A 15,394-nucleotide genomic window follows, 5' to 3' on the forward strand; every position below is an offset into this window, starting at 1 on the left:
GTAGGAGTGGGTGTTGGGGTGTAGGGGTAGGTGTGTGTGTGGGGGGGGGTGGAGGTAGGTGTGTGTGTGTGTGTGTGTGTGTGTGTGTGTGTGTGTGTGTGTGTGTGTGTGTGTGTGTGTCTGTGTGTGTGTGTGTGTGTGTGTGTGGGTCAGTGGGGTCCATCATAGACACACAGAGTGAGGAAACTAGCCACCGACAGGAGACACACAGTGAATTCTTTACAATTGCTGATAAATGTGATGGCATGATTACCACACATTACACTGTATGTGAAAGTTAACTTACTCTAAAACTTTTGCCAGCAGAGGGCAATATCGTAGTCATTTTACCTCTAAATCAATCTGTCAGAACTTTATTAGAACAATCATGTAATTAAAGAATACAAGATGAGAAAAACCAACCAAGAACATTAGCTTGACACATTTTTGGCAATATGACAACAAAGTCGAAGTAAGAAAAAAAAAACATAGTGACTGGTTAAATGACATTCATGTCAATATGTGACAAGAAATACAGCAGCCTACATGATGAATGCCAATTGGAATCCCCTGGCAAAATATATGTCAAACAGCTATTGCTGCAAATGTAGGATCTTAATCTGATCACTCTGTTGCAGGACAACTTTCCTGTAATATGTGAAATTAAACAATTAGAGGTTTGAGGTTTAACAAGGCTTTGAGGTATAAAAAGGTTTCTTAAATTTGTAATTTCCCCTTTGACATTTCAGACTTGATTTTCCCTTACGAAAAATCTATCAATCCCTACAAAAAACGTCCATTAATTATAATCCACATACTAATTCACTTTTCCTGTTGCTGCAGCATTATTTTCCTGCTGTAGCAAACTGGCTCAAATTAAGATCCAACATCTGTATAACTATATACCAATAATATTCAGATTATGTAAAAATACAAAAACTATTGAGTTTAGATTAAGCCATGTTGTTAGATCAAGTTTATGCTGCACTAATTACTCAAAAAACGATTTGTTTGTTTTGGGGGCTGCTCTTGCCCCAACAGCTATAAAGAAATGTCCTCATGTCTTCACCAAATCCAAGGTGAAAAGATAAACATGCTGTATCAGAAATGCTTTGGCAATAGTGCTCTTGGTGTCACGTCAGAATAACTCCCCCTTTTTTATAGTTCCTGCATGGATGACCTATCCTCCCCAGGATAAAAAGGATTTAAGTCAAATATAATAGTTCCTACTTGTGTCACGTCAAAAATACTTCCCCCCTCTTCTCCTATATTTCTGTAGGGGTTCTTCGGCAGCTGATCCCTAGGTCACCTCTATTCTGATTATAGATCCTGTAGGGGTGCTCCGGCAGCCGACCCCAGGTCTCCCCTACTTGACCCTGTGCTCTGACCCTTCTGAGCCAGATAGTCCTTATAGTTCCGGGTCAGGAGGGTGTACAACAAAGGGTTAATACAGCTATTCCCATAGGTCAGACACGTTACAAAGAAATTCATGTAACTGTGAGTGGCAGGAGACAGAGCCCTGAGGGACTGCGGGGAAAATAACTGTGCCAACTGCCACCCCCAGAAAGGCAGGAAACACACCCAGTACGCGACAACGATACAAAAAATCATTGTTACTACCTTTTGTTTTAAGCCTCGTCTTCTCGCTGAACGGCTGCTTCCTCCCAAGCTAGCCTGAGCAGTCCAATAGCGACGTGCTAGGCCAGCGTAGAGACCAACAATGACTAAACCGGGTACGAGGACGCTGGTCAGGAACAGGACGGTGAGGTAGACCTTGAAGGCCTCTTGGGTCCACGTGGGGTAACAGATCCGCTTGACGTTCCCGGCCGCGTTCGGCTTCCCTTCCCTCAGCCGTATCATAATCATCATGGGTAGTGTCAGAACAAACGCCGCGAACCAGATGACGGCCGCCACTACTTTCCGTCCCCGCGTGCTGGATCGTCGGGCGTCAAACGGCTTGGCCACGGCCCGGTAGCGCTCCAATGACATGGCGACCAGGACGAAGACGCTGGCGTGCATGGTGAGGAGATCGAGACTCAGGAGGACCCGGCAACCGGCCTCGCCGAACAACCAATCGTGAGCAAAGTAGGTGCAGATGACGAATGGGATCGTAGAGAGGTAGAGGAGGTCGGCGAGGGCAAGGTTGAGTATATAGACGTACATAGAGCCGGATCGGCGGAGAGCCGCGGAACGCATGATGAAGAGGGTGTAGATGTTACCCGCCACCCCCATGGCGAGCATGATTAGGAGGGTAGCGCCGAGGAGAGAGGTCACCCACAAACCCCCACCCCCAGAGCTACCCCCTCCAGAGACACCGCCCGAGCCCCCAGAACCATGCCCAGACTGGGGGGAGATGGAGGTCACGATGGGCATCTGGCTCTGGTTCATCGTTGGGGATATGTTTGAGTTCATAAATAAGACCAGCACGTCCCTACAATGAAGTGATCGCTTTACTGGGATAAACTGTTACTATTAGTATTCAGAAAGATTTAAAGAGTTGCTTATGGATTCCAAACGGATTTTAACGTGCTCCATGTTGGAGTGAATAGAGAACTATTAAGAATTTAAAGCGACTTTCCGCACTGCATAAGATCCAGTGAAAAACAGACAAAACGAAACAAAAACAACAATTGTACTGCATTGAGGGAGCTATCACGTAAGCATTCCACTGCACCTTTAAACCTGCTGGAAACTGTGTATGTGATCAAATTTGACTTGAAAACCCATAAATCGTCTTTGGCCTTCTGACTCTTCATCTAAATTGAATGTAAATCCAATAGGAAAACAGTCAGTGTGTAGTGATGCTTCCACAGTGGCTTCAGTTCCACTACTACTGTTAACCTGCAGTCTTAAGGTGAACCAGGACATGGCTGACAAGTCCACCTCATCGAGTGTCTCTTATCTCCCGATGTTTTCACGTCCCCGCTCCAGCTCCTCCAAGCTCCCATGATCCTTTCCTTCCCGCGGGTACCGGACGAAGCCCAGGCGATACTGTAGAACAGACAGATGCTTCAGTTTCTAGTGGATTTGAACCGCCCCGGTGACTTGGGAGTGGAAGTAGCTTGATGTCCTGACAGTGTGTTGTCGTTGGTCAGTTTGTGGTGATTCAGAAGCTCTCAGACTGTATCCAGAGGTTAGTTTGTCTTGTGTTCTCAGCTGGCATGGTGGATGGTCATTGTTGGTACCTCTCAATAGGTCAATGTCGGGTTCTTCCAATAGAGTAACTGGGGCCCCTTCTAGTGTTTAATTCCAGAGCTCTTCATAAGCGTTTTGTTGTGTCCGTCTTCTTTGATGTCCTTCAACTGCACTCCTCTACTCTCTTTCCCTCTCTGTCATCTGACCCCTTTCCTTCTTTCTCTTTGTCCCCTTTACCTCTCTCCCGCTCTCTTTCTCCTCTCTCTCTCCCCCTCTCTCTCTCTCTCTCTCTCTCATATAGGTGTAACCCAGGATGACTCTATGGATTTATGAGCGATTCACCTCAGCCCTGGCCCTGCTCTCTTTAAACACCTGGGTGCAGTTTTAAACACCCCTGGTTTGCTGGCGCTAAAACACACACACACACACACACAATGCAATTGACACACAAACGCAGGTACGCACACATGCATGTACAAGGACGCATACAACCTAGCATACATAAACACACACACTGACATATCATTCAATCTCTATATCTCACACATAAACTCATTAGAAGTCTTTTTCAAATAATTTACATATTTAAAACGAGAGGAGACCAATATATGGATTTATTAAAAAAATGGTGAAACGGATGGTTTGTAGTTCCTCAAACATGATCATTTATAACCAATCTTCTTCTATAATGGAAAACACCATTGACAACACGTATAAAAGCATGACATGGGATGAATGACAAATATGTATCAATCAATGATATATTCTTTGCATGTCTCCTCAGTCTAAATATGTTGTATAATACCTTAAAATAACAGGGTGAAAATATCTTCGGTCATACAGGATATGTAGAAAGCGAGATCGGTCATACAGGATATGTAGAAAGCGAGATCGGTCATACAGGATATGTAGAAAGCGAGATCGGTCATACAGGATATGTAGAAAGCGAGATCGGTCATACAGGATATGTAGAAAGCGAGATCGGTCATACAGGATATGTAGAAAGCGAGATCGGTCATACAGGATATGTAGAAAGCGAGATCGGTCATACAGGATATGTAGAAAGCGAGATCGGTCATACAGGATATGTAGAAAGCGAGATCGGTCATACAGGATATGTAGAAAGCGAGATCGGTCATACAGGATATGTAGAAAGCGAGATCGGTCATACAGGATATGTAGAAAGCGAGATCGGTCATACAGGATATGTAGAAAGCGAGATCGGTCATACAGGATATGTAGAAAGCGAGATCGGTCATACAGGATATGTAGAAAGCGAGATCGGTCATACAGGATATGTAGAAAGCGAGATCGGTCATACAGGATATGTAGAAAGCGAGATCGGTCATACAGGATATGTAGAAAGCGAGATCGGTCATACAGGATATGTAGAAAGCGAGATCGGTCATACAGGATATGTAGAAAGCGAGATCGGTCATACAGGATATGTAGAAAGCGAGATCGGTCATACAGGATATGTAGAAAGCGAGATCGGTCATACAGGATATGTAGAAAGCGAGATCGGTCATACAGGATATGTAGAAAGCGAGATCGGTCATACAGGATATGTAGAAAGCGAGATCGGTCATACAGGATATGTAGAAAGCGAGATCGGTCATACAGGATATGTAGAAAGCGAGATCGGTCATACAGGATATGTAGAAAGCGAGATCGGTCATACAGGATATGTAGAAAGCGAGATCGGTCATACAGGATATGTAGAAAGCGAGATCGGTCATACAGGATATGTAGAAAGCGAGATCGGTCATACAGGATATGTAGAAAGCGAGATCGGTCATACAGGATATGTAGAAAGCGAGATCGGTCATACAGGATATGTAGAAAGCGAGATCGGTCATACAGGATATGTAGAAAGCGAGATCGGTCATACAGGATATGTAGAAAGCGAGATCGGTCATACAGGATATGTAGAAAGCGAGATCGGTCATACAGGATATGTAGAAAGCGAGATCGGTCATACAGGATATGTAGAAAGCGAGATCGGTCATACAGGATATGTAGAAAGCGAGATCGGTCATACAGGATATGTAGAAAGCGAGATCGGTCATACAGGATATGTAGAAAGCGAGATCGGTCATACAGGATATGTAGAAAGCGAGATCGGTCATACAGGATATGTAGAAAGCGAGATCGGTCATACAGGATATGTAGAAAGCGAGATCGGTCATACAGGATATGTAGAAAGCGAGATCGGTCATACAGGATATGTAGAAAGCGAGATCGGTCATACAGGATATGTAGAAAGCGAGATCGGTCATACAGGATATGTAGAAAGCGAGATCGGTCATACAGGATATGTAGAAAGCGAGATCGGTCATACAGGATATGTAGAAAGCGAGATCGGTCATACAGGATATGTAGAAAGCGAGATCGGTCATACAGGATATGTAGAAAGCGAGATCGGTCATACAGGATATGTAGAAAGCGAGATCGGTCATACAGGATATGTAGAAAGCGAGATCGGTCATACAGGATATGTAGAAAGCGAGATCGGTCATACAGGATATGTAGAAAGCGAGATCGGTCATACAGGATATGTAGAAAGCGAGATCGGTCATACAGGATATGTAGAAAGCGAGATCGGTCATACAGGATATGTAGAAAGCGAGATCGGTCATACAGGATATGTAGAAAGCGAGATCGGTCATACAGGATATGTAGAAAGCGAGATCGGTCATACAGGATATGTAGAAAGCGAGATCGGTCATACAGGATATGTAGAAAGCGAGATCGGTCATACAGGATATGTAGAAAGCGAGATCGGTCATACAGGATATGTAGAAAGCGAGATCGGTCATACAGGATATGTAGAAAGCGAGATCGGTCATACAGGATATGTAGAAAGCGAGATCGGTCATACAGGATATGTAGAAAGCGAGATCGGTCATACAGGATATGTAGAAAGCGAGATCGGTCATACAGGATATGTAGAAAGCGAGATCGGTCATACAGGATATGTAGAAAGCGAGATCGGTCATACAGGATATGTAGAAAGCGAGATCGGTCATACAGGATATGTAGAAAGCGAGATCGGTCATACAGGATATGTAGAAAGCGAGATCGGTCATACAGGATATGTAGAAAGCGAGATCGGTCATACAGGATATGTAGAAAGCGAGATCGGTCATACAGGATATGTAGAAAGCGAGATCGGTCATATTCTTGAAACACCACAAGATGGCACTATCAAAAAAAAACACTAACTGTTTATATACAACCCTAAGAGGGTTGAACATTATCCATAGTTATATTCAAATGTATCTTACATATCTCCAAACCAAACTCACACATCAAAAATGTCAATTTATAAGATATTAATAGGGAACTTTTAAAAGTAAACATTTAAATTCACATTGATCTGAGACATTAAAGTAATGACTTAGTGTAAGGCACAATGGTTGACCATGATGACAGGTACTGCTGCAGTCTAGTGTGTTTGTACATCTTTCTTTCTTAGGCAAGGACAGCCTAACCTAACTCAAACGTCTTGGTGATCTCCAGGATGGGCAGAGGAGAGGAGGAGGAGAGGAATAGGAGGATGAGAGGAGGAGAGAGGAGGAACAGAAGATGGGTAGAGGAGAGGAGGAGAGAGGAGGAACAGAAGATGGGTAGAGGAGAGGAGGAGAGAGGAGGAACAGAAGATGGGTAGAGGAGAGAGGAGGAACAGAAGACGGGTAGAGGAGAGGAGGAGAGAGGAGGAACAGAAGAGAGGAGGAACAGAAGATGGGTAGAGGAGAGGAGGAGAGAGGAGGAACAGAAGACGGGTAGAGGAGAGGAGGAGAGAGGAGGAACAGAAGACGGGTAGAGGAGAGGAGGATGGAGGAGGAATAGAAGACGGGTAGAGGAGAGGAGGAGAGAGGAGGAACAGAAGACGGGTAGAGGAGAGGAGGAGAGAGGAGGAACAGAAGACGGGTAGAGGAGAGGAGGAGAGAGGAGGAACAGAAGATGGGTAGAGGAGAGGAGGAGAGAGGAGGAACAGAAGACAGGTAGAGGAGAGGAGGAGAGAGGAGGAACAGAAGATGGGTAGAGGAGAGGAGGAGAGAGGAGGAACAGAAGATGGGTAGAGGAGAGGAGGAGAGAGGAGGAACAGAAGACAGGTAGAGGAGAGGAGGAGAGAGGAGGAACAGAAGATGGGTAGAGGAGAGGAGGAGAGAGGAGGAACAGAAGACGGGTAGAGGAGAGGAGGAGAGAGGAGGAACAGAAGACAGGTAGAGGAGAGGAGGAGAGAGGAGGAACAGAAGACGGGTAGAGGAGAGGAGGAGAGAGGAGGAACAGAAGACAGGTAGAGGAGAGGAGGAGAGAGGAGGAACAGAAGACGGGTAGAGGAGAGGAGGAGAGAGGAGGAACAGAAGACGGGTAGAGGAGAGGAGGAGAGAGGAGGAACAGAAGACAGGTAGAGGAGAGGAGGAGAGAGGAGGAACAGAAGACGGGTAGAGGAGAGGAGGAGAGAGGAGGAACAGAAGATGGGTAGAGGAGAGGAGAATGGGAGAAGGAAGGGTCCATCAGGCCACAGGCCCATCAATGCTTGTGTCTGAACATAGCCTCCACTGCAAAACACAAACACGAGGTCAGACGTTAATAAACACTTTATAACCAAACAGTAACAGCAATATATGTTTATAAACCCTTTATAAATAGTAAAAAATGGTCCTCTCTTACTGGAGTCCTCCTGAGGGGACATCGGTATGCTTATAAACACACATAGATGTTAATAAACCCTTTATAAACCCTTAATAAGAGGTTGTAATCTCTTACTGGAGTCCTCCTGAGGGGACATCGGTATGCTTATAAACACACATAGATGTTAATAAACCCTTTATAAACCCTTAATAAGAGGTTGTAATCTCTTACTGGAGTCCTCCTGAGGGGACATCGGTATGCTTATAAACACACATAGATGTTAATAAACCCTTTATAAACCCTTAATAAGAGGTTGTAATCTCTTACTGGAGTCCTCCTGAGGGGACATCGGTATGCTTATAAACACACATAGATGTTAATAAACCCTTTATAAACCCTTAATAAGAGGTTGTAATCTCTTACTGGAGTCCTCCTGAGGGGACATCGGTATGCTTATAAACACACATAGATGTTAATAAACCCTTTATAAACCCTTAATAAGAGGTTGTAATCTCTTACTGGAGTCCTCCTGAGGGGACATCGGTATGCTTATAAACACACATAGATGTTAATAAACCCTTTATAAACCCTTAATAAGAGGTTGTAATCTCTTACTGGAGTCCTCCTGAGGGGACATCGGTATGCTTATAAACACACATAGATGTTAATAAACCCTTTATAAACCCTTAATAAGAGGTTGTAATCTCTTACTGGAGTACTCCTGAGGGGACATCTGGATGCTGATGACATCATTGAAGTGTTTCAGCCAATCCTGTTGCTCAACTTCCGTCTCGCAGGTAAACAGGAAGCTGCGCTCGGGTGTTACTATGGTGATGCCGTGTTGCCAGGCGCCGTTGCAGTGGGTTCCGGCGGGAAGGCCGGGGCTAGCGCTGTAACCATGGTTCTGGTGCCCTAGGAAAGCCTCACCCTTGGCAAAGGCATCCTGGCAAGGTAGGGGAGGGAGGGGAGGTAGAGGGGGTGAGGTGAGAGTGAGGTAGAGGGGGTGAGGTGAGAGTGAGGTAGAGGGGGTGAGGTGAGAGTGAGGTAGAGGAGGTGAGGTGAGAGTGAGGTAGGGGAGGGAGTGTGAGGTAGAGAGGGTGAGGTGAGAGTGAGGTAGAGAGGGTGAGGTGAGAGTGAGGTAGGAGACAGAGGGTGAGGTAGAGGGGGTGAGGTGAGAGTGGGTGAGGTGAGAGTGAGGTAGGGGAGGGAGTGTGAGGTAGAGAGGGTGAGGTGAGAGTGAGGTAGAGGAGATGAGAGTGAGGTAGGAGACAGAGGGTGAGGTAGAGGGGGTGAGGTGAGAGTGAGGTAGAGTGGGTGAGGTGAGAGTGAGGTAGGGGAGGGAGGGTGAGGTAGAGGGGGTGAGAGTGCAGTAGAGGGGGTGAGGTGAGTGTGAGGTAGGGTGAGGTAGACAGGGTGAGGCAGAGGGGGTGAGGATGAGGTAGAGGGGGTGAGGTGAGGGTGAGAGCCTTAAGATCCCTGGTCAAAAGTAGTGCACTATAAAGGGAATAGGGGTCCATTTAGGATGGAAAAGAAGTCTTCAATCTCTTTATTTCCATAACGGCTCCACACCTCATCCAAGGCCTGTCTATAGCTCTCTGTAACAGCCCCAGTGTGAACCCTTGATGAAGGCAGCTTAACTGTCCAAACGATGCTTTATTCAACGTATTGCATATGAGCCTTAAGTGTGAGGCTCCCCTTTTCTCTTCTAAAGTGCACTAGTGAGCTATTTGATCTGGCCAGGCCTGGCCCTCCCTAGTGCTCCCCTGTGCTTTCCACTTTCCATTGTTGTGTGTGATGATTCAAACCAGGCTAGCACGCTAAGTAGAGCACGACATCACCCTCATACCAACTCTACACAATCCCCATAGTGTTACATCTAGCCAATACTAGTTGAGAGTTGAGAGAGGGTGGTAGTGAGTTCTCTGCCTCTTTGGAGTTGTGGTTTGGGGTGTGCGCGCGTGTGTGTGTGCGTGTGTGGTTTGATGGTCTTCTGATAGAAGTATCAGATTACTGTCTAGCGAGTCTCCTCTACATAGCAGCTCTTTGTTAAAACTAACAGAGAACATGTTGTACTAACCTGATACAGCAAGAGGAAACTTCATCCGTCATTATGAAGTCAAACCTTTTGATATCAATCAGATTCATATAAAACATGAGGTCCTCTCTAGTAACTGGACTATAAGAGCCCACCTGGGAGAAGTGTGTGTGTGTGTGTGTGTGTGTGTGTGTGTGTGTGTGTGTGTGTGTGTGTGTGTGTGTGTGTGTGTGTGTGTGTGTGTGTGTGTGTGTGTGTGTGTGTGTGTGTGTGTGTGTGTGTGAAACCAGTCTTACCAGGGGATCTTTGTAGTACATGAGACGTCTGTGGTCTAGGGTGAACCAACGCTTCTTAAACCCTTCTGTATGCTGCAGAGAGAGAGAGAGAGACAGAAAGTCAGTATATGTCTGCTGCTCCCCCACTGAGAGATTGTTGTTCTCTGTTTGGCATCAAGGACACACAGCAGGTGTATAGATGGATAAGCTACCACATAGCAACTGCAGAAGGATAAGACACCACCAGGACTTCTAATGGTAACTACAGAAGGATAAGACACCACCAGGACTTCTAATGGCGACTACAGAAGGATAAGACACCACCAGGACTTCTAATGGCAACTACAGAAGGATAAGACATCACCAGGACCCCACATAGCAATTACAGAAGGATAAGACACCACCAGGACTTCTAATGGCAACTACAGAAGGATAAGACACCACCAGGACTTCTAATGGGAACTACAGAAGGATAAGACACCACCAGGACTTCTAATGGCAACTACAGAAGGATAAGACACCACCAGGACTTCTAATGGCAACTACAGAAGGATAAGACACCACCAGGACTTCTAATGGCAACTACAGAAGGATAAGACATCACCAGGACCCCACATAGCAAATACAGAAGGATAAGACACCACCAGGACTTCTAATGGCAACTACAGAAGGATAAGACATCACCAGGACTTCTAATGGCAACTACAGAAGGATAAGACACCACCAGGACTTCTAATGGCAACTACAGAAGGATAAGACACCACCAGGACTTCTAATGGCAACTACAGAAGGATAAGACACCACCAGGACTTCTAATGGCAACTACAGAAGGATAAGACACCACCAGGACTTCTAATGGCAACTACAGAAGGATAAGACACCACCAGGACTTCTAATGGCAACTACAGAAGGATAAGACACCACCAGGACTTCTAATGGCAACTACAGAAGGATAAGACACCACCAGGACAACATGTATATATCATGTTATCATGTTATCATGTCATTTAGCAGATGCTCTTATCCAGAGCGACTTACAGGAGCAATTACGGTTAAGTGTCTTGCTCAAGGGCACATCAGTAGATTTTTCAGCTAGTCGGGCTTGGGGATTTGAACCAACAACATTTTGATTACTAGCTCAACGCTCTAAACGCTAGGCTATCTGCTGCACCAGGACCTCATATAGCAACAACAGAGGGACCATGGCCCAAATCAACAAAGCATCTCAGAGCAAAGCATCCCTGCTAAACATTATGATTTAGAAGGCAAAACTGATCTTAGAACAGCACTCCTACTCTGAGACACTTTGTGGACACTCCTACTCTGAGACACTTTGTGGACACTCCTACTCTGAGACACTTTGTGGACACTCCTACTCTGAGACACTTTGTGGACACTCCTACTCTGAGACACTTTGTGGACACTCCTACTCTGAGACACTTTGTGGACACTCCTACTCTGAGACACTTTGTGGACACTCATAATCTGAGATACTTTGTGGATACAGGCCCCAGATCAGTCACAACTATCAACTCACACAGCAGATAGAAAACTAGGACAGGGTGCTGTTGAGAAAGGCACACGGTAGCATTTCTTTTTGCAACAGATAACATAATCTGCGTTCTTATTGGTTCAGGTGGTCTTTTCTGATACTTTTCCACCTACTGAATACGACCCAGGAGTTTTTCTAGTCCCAGGGACAAGACACATCACAGAGCAGCCACTTTGATCTCCTTTGAGCCAGTCATGCTTCAAATAATGACTGACAAATTGTCCTCTTTAAATGTTGTAATATCCTTATGTCAAGCGTGTGTATAAAAGTGTTCCTAATTAATTTAGGGAGTGTCTCTTTCTCTTTACAAATGTGTGCGGAAATGGGTTCTATTGTAGAATGAGTCAAACGCAGCAGGTTAGAAAACGCTTTGGAAACCTGACAGTGACAGATTAAACACATTGTGTGTGTCTGTGTGTGTGTGTGCGCATGTGTGTATGCATGTGTGTGCACGTGTGTCTGTGTGTGTGTGAACCTCTCCCTAAGTGATTAAGTTTATCAGTGTACCAGCCCTGTATTCCCTCTAGTCCCTGGCAGGCCTCTCCACACAATGATTAACACATTGTGTGTGTCTGTGTGTGTGTGTGTGTGTGTGCGCATGTGTGTATGCATGTGTGTGCACGTGTGTCTGTGTGTGTGTGAACCTCTCCCTAAGTGATTAAGTTTATCAGTGTACCAGCCCTTTATTCCCTCTAGTCCCTGGCAGGCCTCTCCACACAATGATTAACACAGTGTGTGTGTGTGTCTGTGTGTGTCTGTGTGTGTGTGTGTGTGTGTTTGTGTGTGTGTGTGTATCTCTCCCTAAGTGATTAAGTTTATCAGTGTACCAGCCCTTTATTCCCTCTAGTCCCTGGGAGGCCTCTCCACACAGTGATTAAACACAGTGTGTGTGTGCGTGTGTGTATGTGTCGGTGTGTCTGTGTGTGTGTTCATGTTCTGCTCCCTGGCAGGCCTCGCCACACAGTGATTCAGCTGTCAATCAAACAGAGTCGATGGAGACGTTTTGAAATGGAGAAATAGAGCAACCGACAGGTTAGTTTGACTCTGAAAATCTCCATGTTACTTAGTCTTAGTTTAACTCTGAAAATCTCCATGTTACTTAGTCTTAGTTTAACTCTGAATATTTCCATTTTACTTAGTCTTAGTTTAACTCTGAAAATCTCCATGTTACTTAGACTTAGTTTAACTCTGAAAATCTCCATGTTACTTAGTCTTAGTTTAACTCTGAGTATCTCCATGTTACTTAGTCTTAGTTTAACTCTGAATATCTCCATGTTACTTAGTCTTAGTTTAACTCTGAAAATACCACCAGGAACGTGGTCTCTCTCTGCAGTTACATTTATACCACTCTCAAACACAACTGGACCTGCACTTGATGACATACTTCCAAAATCTCAAACTACTGAATGCCTTTTTTTCTGTGTCGAAAGACTCACTTCGTTGTATTGACAATGGTGCTGGCTCCACCAAGTCCTCACGCATTGTGCAACTCAGATATATTGTTATGCTTTTATTGTTGATCTCTGCTAATGTTCAACCAAACCCTGGGCCGGTAGATACCCTGCAATCTCTACTGACTCCCTATGATTTAAAAACAGAGCAGGTTTTGGCCTCTTGCATGTTAACGTCAGAAGTCTATTTCCAAAAATAGACATGATTAGAATATGGGCCAAAACGACAAATGAAGATATAATGGTTTTATCAGAAACTTGGTTAAAGGAATTTGTGTCAAATAACTTGATTTCTATTGATGGGTACACGTTTTTTTAGAACGGATCGGATGAGTAAAGGAGGAGGGGTTACAATTTATGTTAAATCTGAGTTTAACACCTCTGAAATTCTCTCGATTACCAAAACCAAACATTTTGAATTGCTTGTGGTTAAAGTGAACATATATAAGGACTCCCACATCACTGTAGTCGGCTGCTACAGACCGCCCTCGGCTGCTACAGACCGCCCTCGGCTGCTACAGACCTTCCTCGGCTGCTACAGACCTTCCTCGGCTGCTACAGACCTTCCTCGGCTGCTACAGACCTTCCTCGGTTGCTACAGACCGCCCTTGGCTGCTACAGACCTTCCTCGGCTGCTACAGACCGCCCTCGGCTTCTACAGACCGCCCTCGGCTGCTACAGACCTTCCTCGGCTGCTACAGACCTTCCTCGGCTGCTACAGACCTTCCTCGGTTGCTACAGACCTTCCTCGGCTGCTACAGACCGCCCTCGGCTGCTACAGACCGCCCTCGGCTGCTACAGACCGCCCTCGGCTGCTACAGACCGCCCTCGGCTGCTACAGACCGCCCTCGGCTGCTACAGACCGCCCTCGGCTGCTACAGACCTTCCTCGGCTGCTACAGACCTTCCTCGGCTGCTACAGACCTTCCTCGGTTGCTACAGACCGCCCTTGGCTGCTACAGACCTTCCTCGGCTGCTACAGACCTTCCTCGGCTGCTACAGACCTTCCTCGGCTGCTACAGACCGCCCTCGGCTTCTACAGACCGCCCTCGGCTGCTACAGACCTTCCTCGGCTGCTACAGACCTTCCTCGGCTGCTACAGACCGCCCTCGGCTGCTACAGACCGCCCTCGGCTGCTACAGACCTTCCTCTGCTGCTACAGACCGCCCTCGGCTGCTACAGACCGCCCTCGGCTTCTACAGACCGCCCTCGGCTGCTACAGACCGCCCTCGGCTGCTACAGACCGCCCTCGGCTGCTACAGACCTTCCTCGGCTGCTACAGACCTTCCTCGGCTGCTACAGACCTTCCTCGGCTGCTACAGACCTTCCTCGGCTGCTACAGACCGCCCTCTGCTTCTACAGACCGCCCTCGGCTGCTACAGACCGCCCTCGGCTGCTACAGACCTTCCTCGGCTGCTACAGACCTTCCTCGGCTACTACAGACCGCCCTCGGCTTCTACAGACCTTCCTCGGCTGCTACAGACCTTCCTCGGCTTCTACAGACCGCCCTCGGCTGCTGACAGGCTCATTATCCACCCTCCCTATGACAGGCTCGTTGTCCACCCTCCCTATGACAGGCTCGTTGCCCACCCTCCCTATGACAGGCTCGTTGTCCACCCTCCCTATGACAGGCTCGTTATCCACCCTCCCTATGACAGGCTCGTTGTCCACCCTCCCTATGACAGGCTCATTATCCACCCTCCCTATGACAGGCTCGTTGTCCACCCTCCCTATGACAGACTCGTTATCCACCCTCCCTATGACAGGCTCGTTGTCCACCCTCCCTATGACAGGCTCGTTGTCCACCCTCCCTATGACAGGCTCGTTGTCCACCCTCCCTCCCAGAAGCCTGGAAGGGATGAGAGAGCCAGCCCTATGGGTTCGTAGCTTCAACCCTGCAGCACACACACACACACACACCAATTGATTAATGGACTGCTGATTGTATATATTTTTTCTCTTGCATTGTTTGATCTTTTCCATATTATGTCTATCTCTGATAAGCTACCCAGAAAGGGCTGAAAATAGCCCATATTAATATATGTAGCCTTATAAATAAGGTTCATGAAATCAATAACTTGCTAATATCAGATAACATTCATATATTAGCCATTTCTGAGACCATTTAGCTAATTCATTTGATGATGCATCAGTAGCAATACAAGGATATAACATTTATAGAAGAGACAGAAATGCTTATGGGGGAGGAGTTGCTGTATATATTCAGAGCCATATCCCTGTAATGCTTAGAGAAGATCTTATGTCAAGTGTTATTGAAGTGTTGTGGTTGCAAGTTCACTTGGCACATCTAAAGCCTTTTCTTTTGG

At 46.2% G+C, this 15,394-nt stretch overlaps 2 protein-coding genes across 4 annotated transcripts in view; both read right to left on the reverse strand.

The window, feature by feature from the left end:
- Positions 1-337: 337 nt before the first annotated feature.
- On the reverse strand, positions 338-4,088 carry uts2r4 (urotensin-2 receptor 4). The gene has a single exon (XM_071389605.1). The coding sequence runs from the start codon at positions 2,389-2,391 to the stop codon at positions 1,300-1,302; it is 1,092 nt and encodes a 363-aa protein (XP_071245706.1). The 5' UTR covers positions 2,392-4,088; the 3' UTR covers positions 338-1,299.
- A 2,337-nt stretch (positions 4,089-6,425) lies between these two features.
- The window catches only part of LOC139567964 (arf-GAP with dual PH domain-containing protein 1), a 34,713-nt gene continuing 25,744 nt past the window's right edge, over positions 6,426-15,394 (reverse strand). For all 3 annotated transcript variants that reach the window (XM_071389607.1, XM_071389608.1, XM_071389606.1), the window contains 3 exons: positions 10,087-10,158; positions 8,467-8,698; positions 6,426-7,682 (listed from right to left, as the gene is read on the reverse strand). In XM_071389607.1, the coding sequence (XP_071245708.1) occupies positions 7,654-7,682; positions 8,467-8,698; positions 10,087-10,158 (333 nt within the window). In that variant the 3' untranslated portion in view covers positions 6,426-7,653. The remainder of the gene's footprint in view (positions 7,683-8,466; positions 8,699-10,086; positions 10,159-15,394) is intronic.

Source organism: Salvelinus alpinus, chromosome 2 (assembly GCF_045679555.1).
Source record: "Salvelinus alpinus chromosome 2, SLU_Salpinus.1, whole genome shotgun sequence".
NCBI lineage: Eukaryota > Metazoa > Chordata > Actinopteri > Salmoniformes > Salmonidae > Salvelinus > Salvelinus alpinus.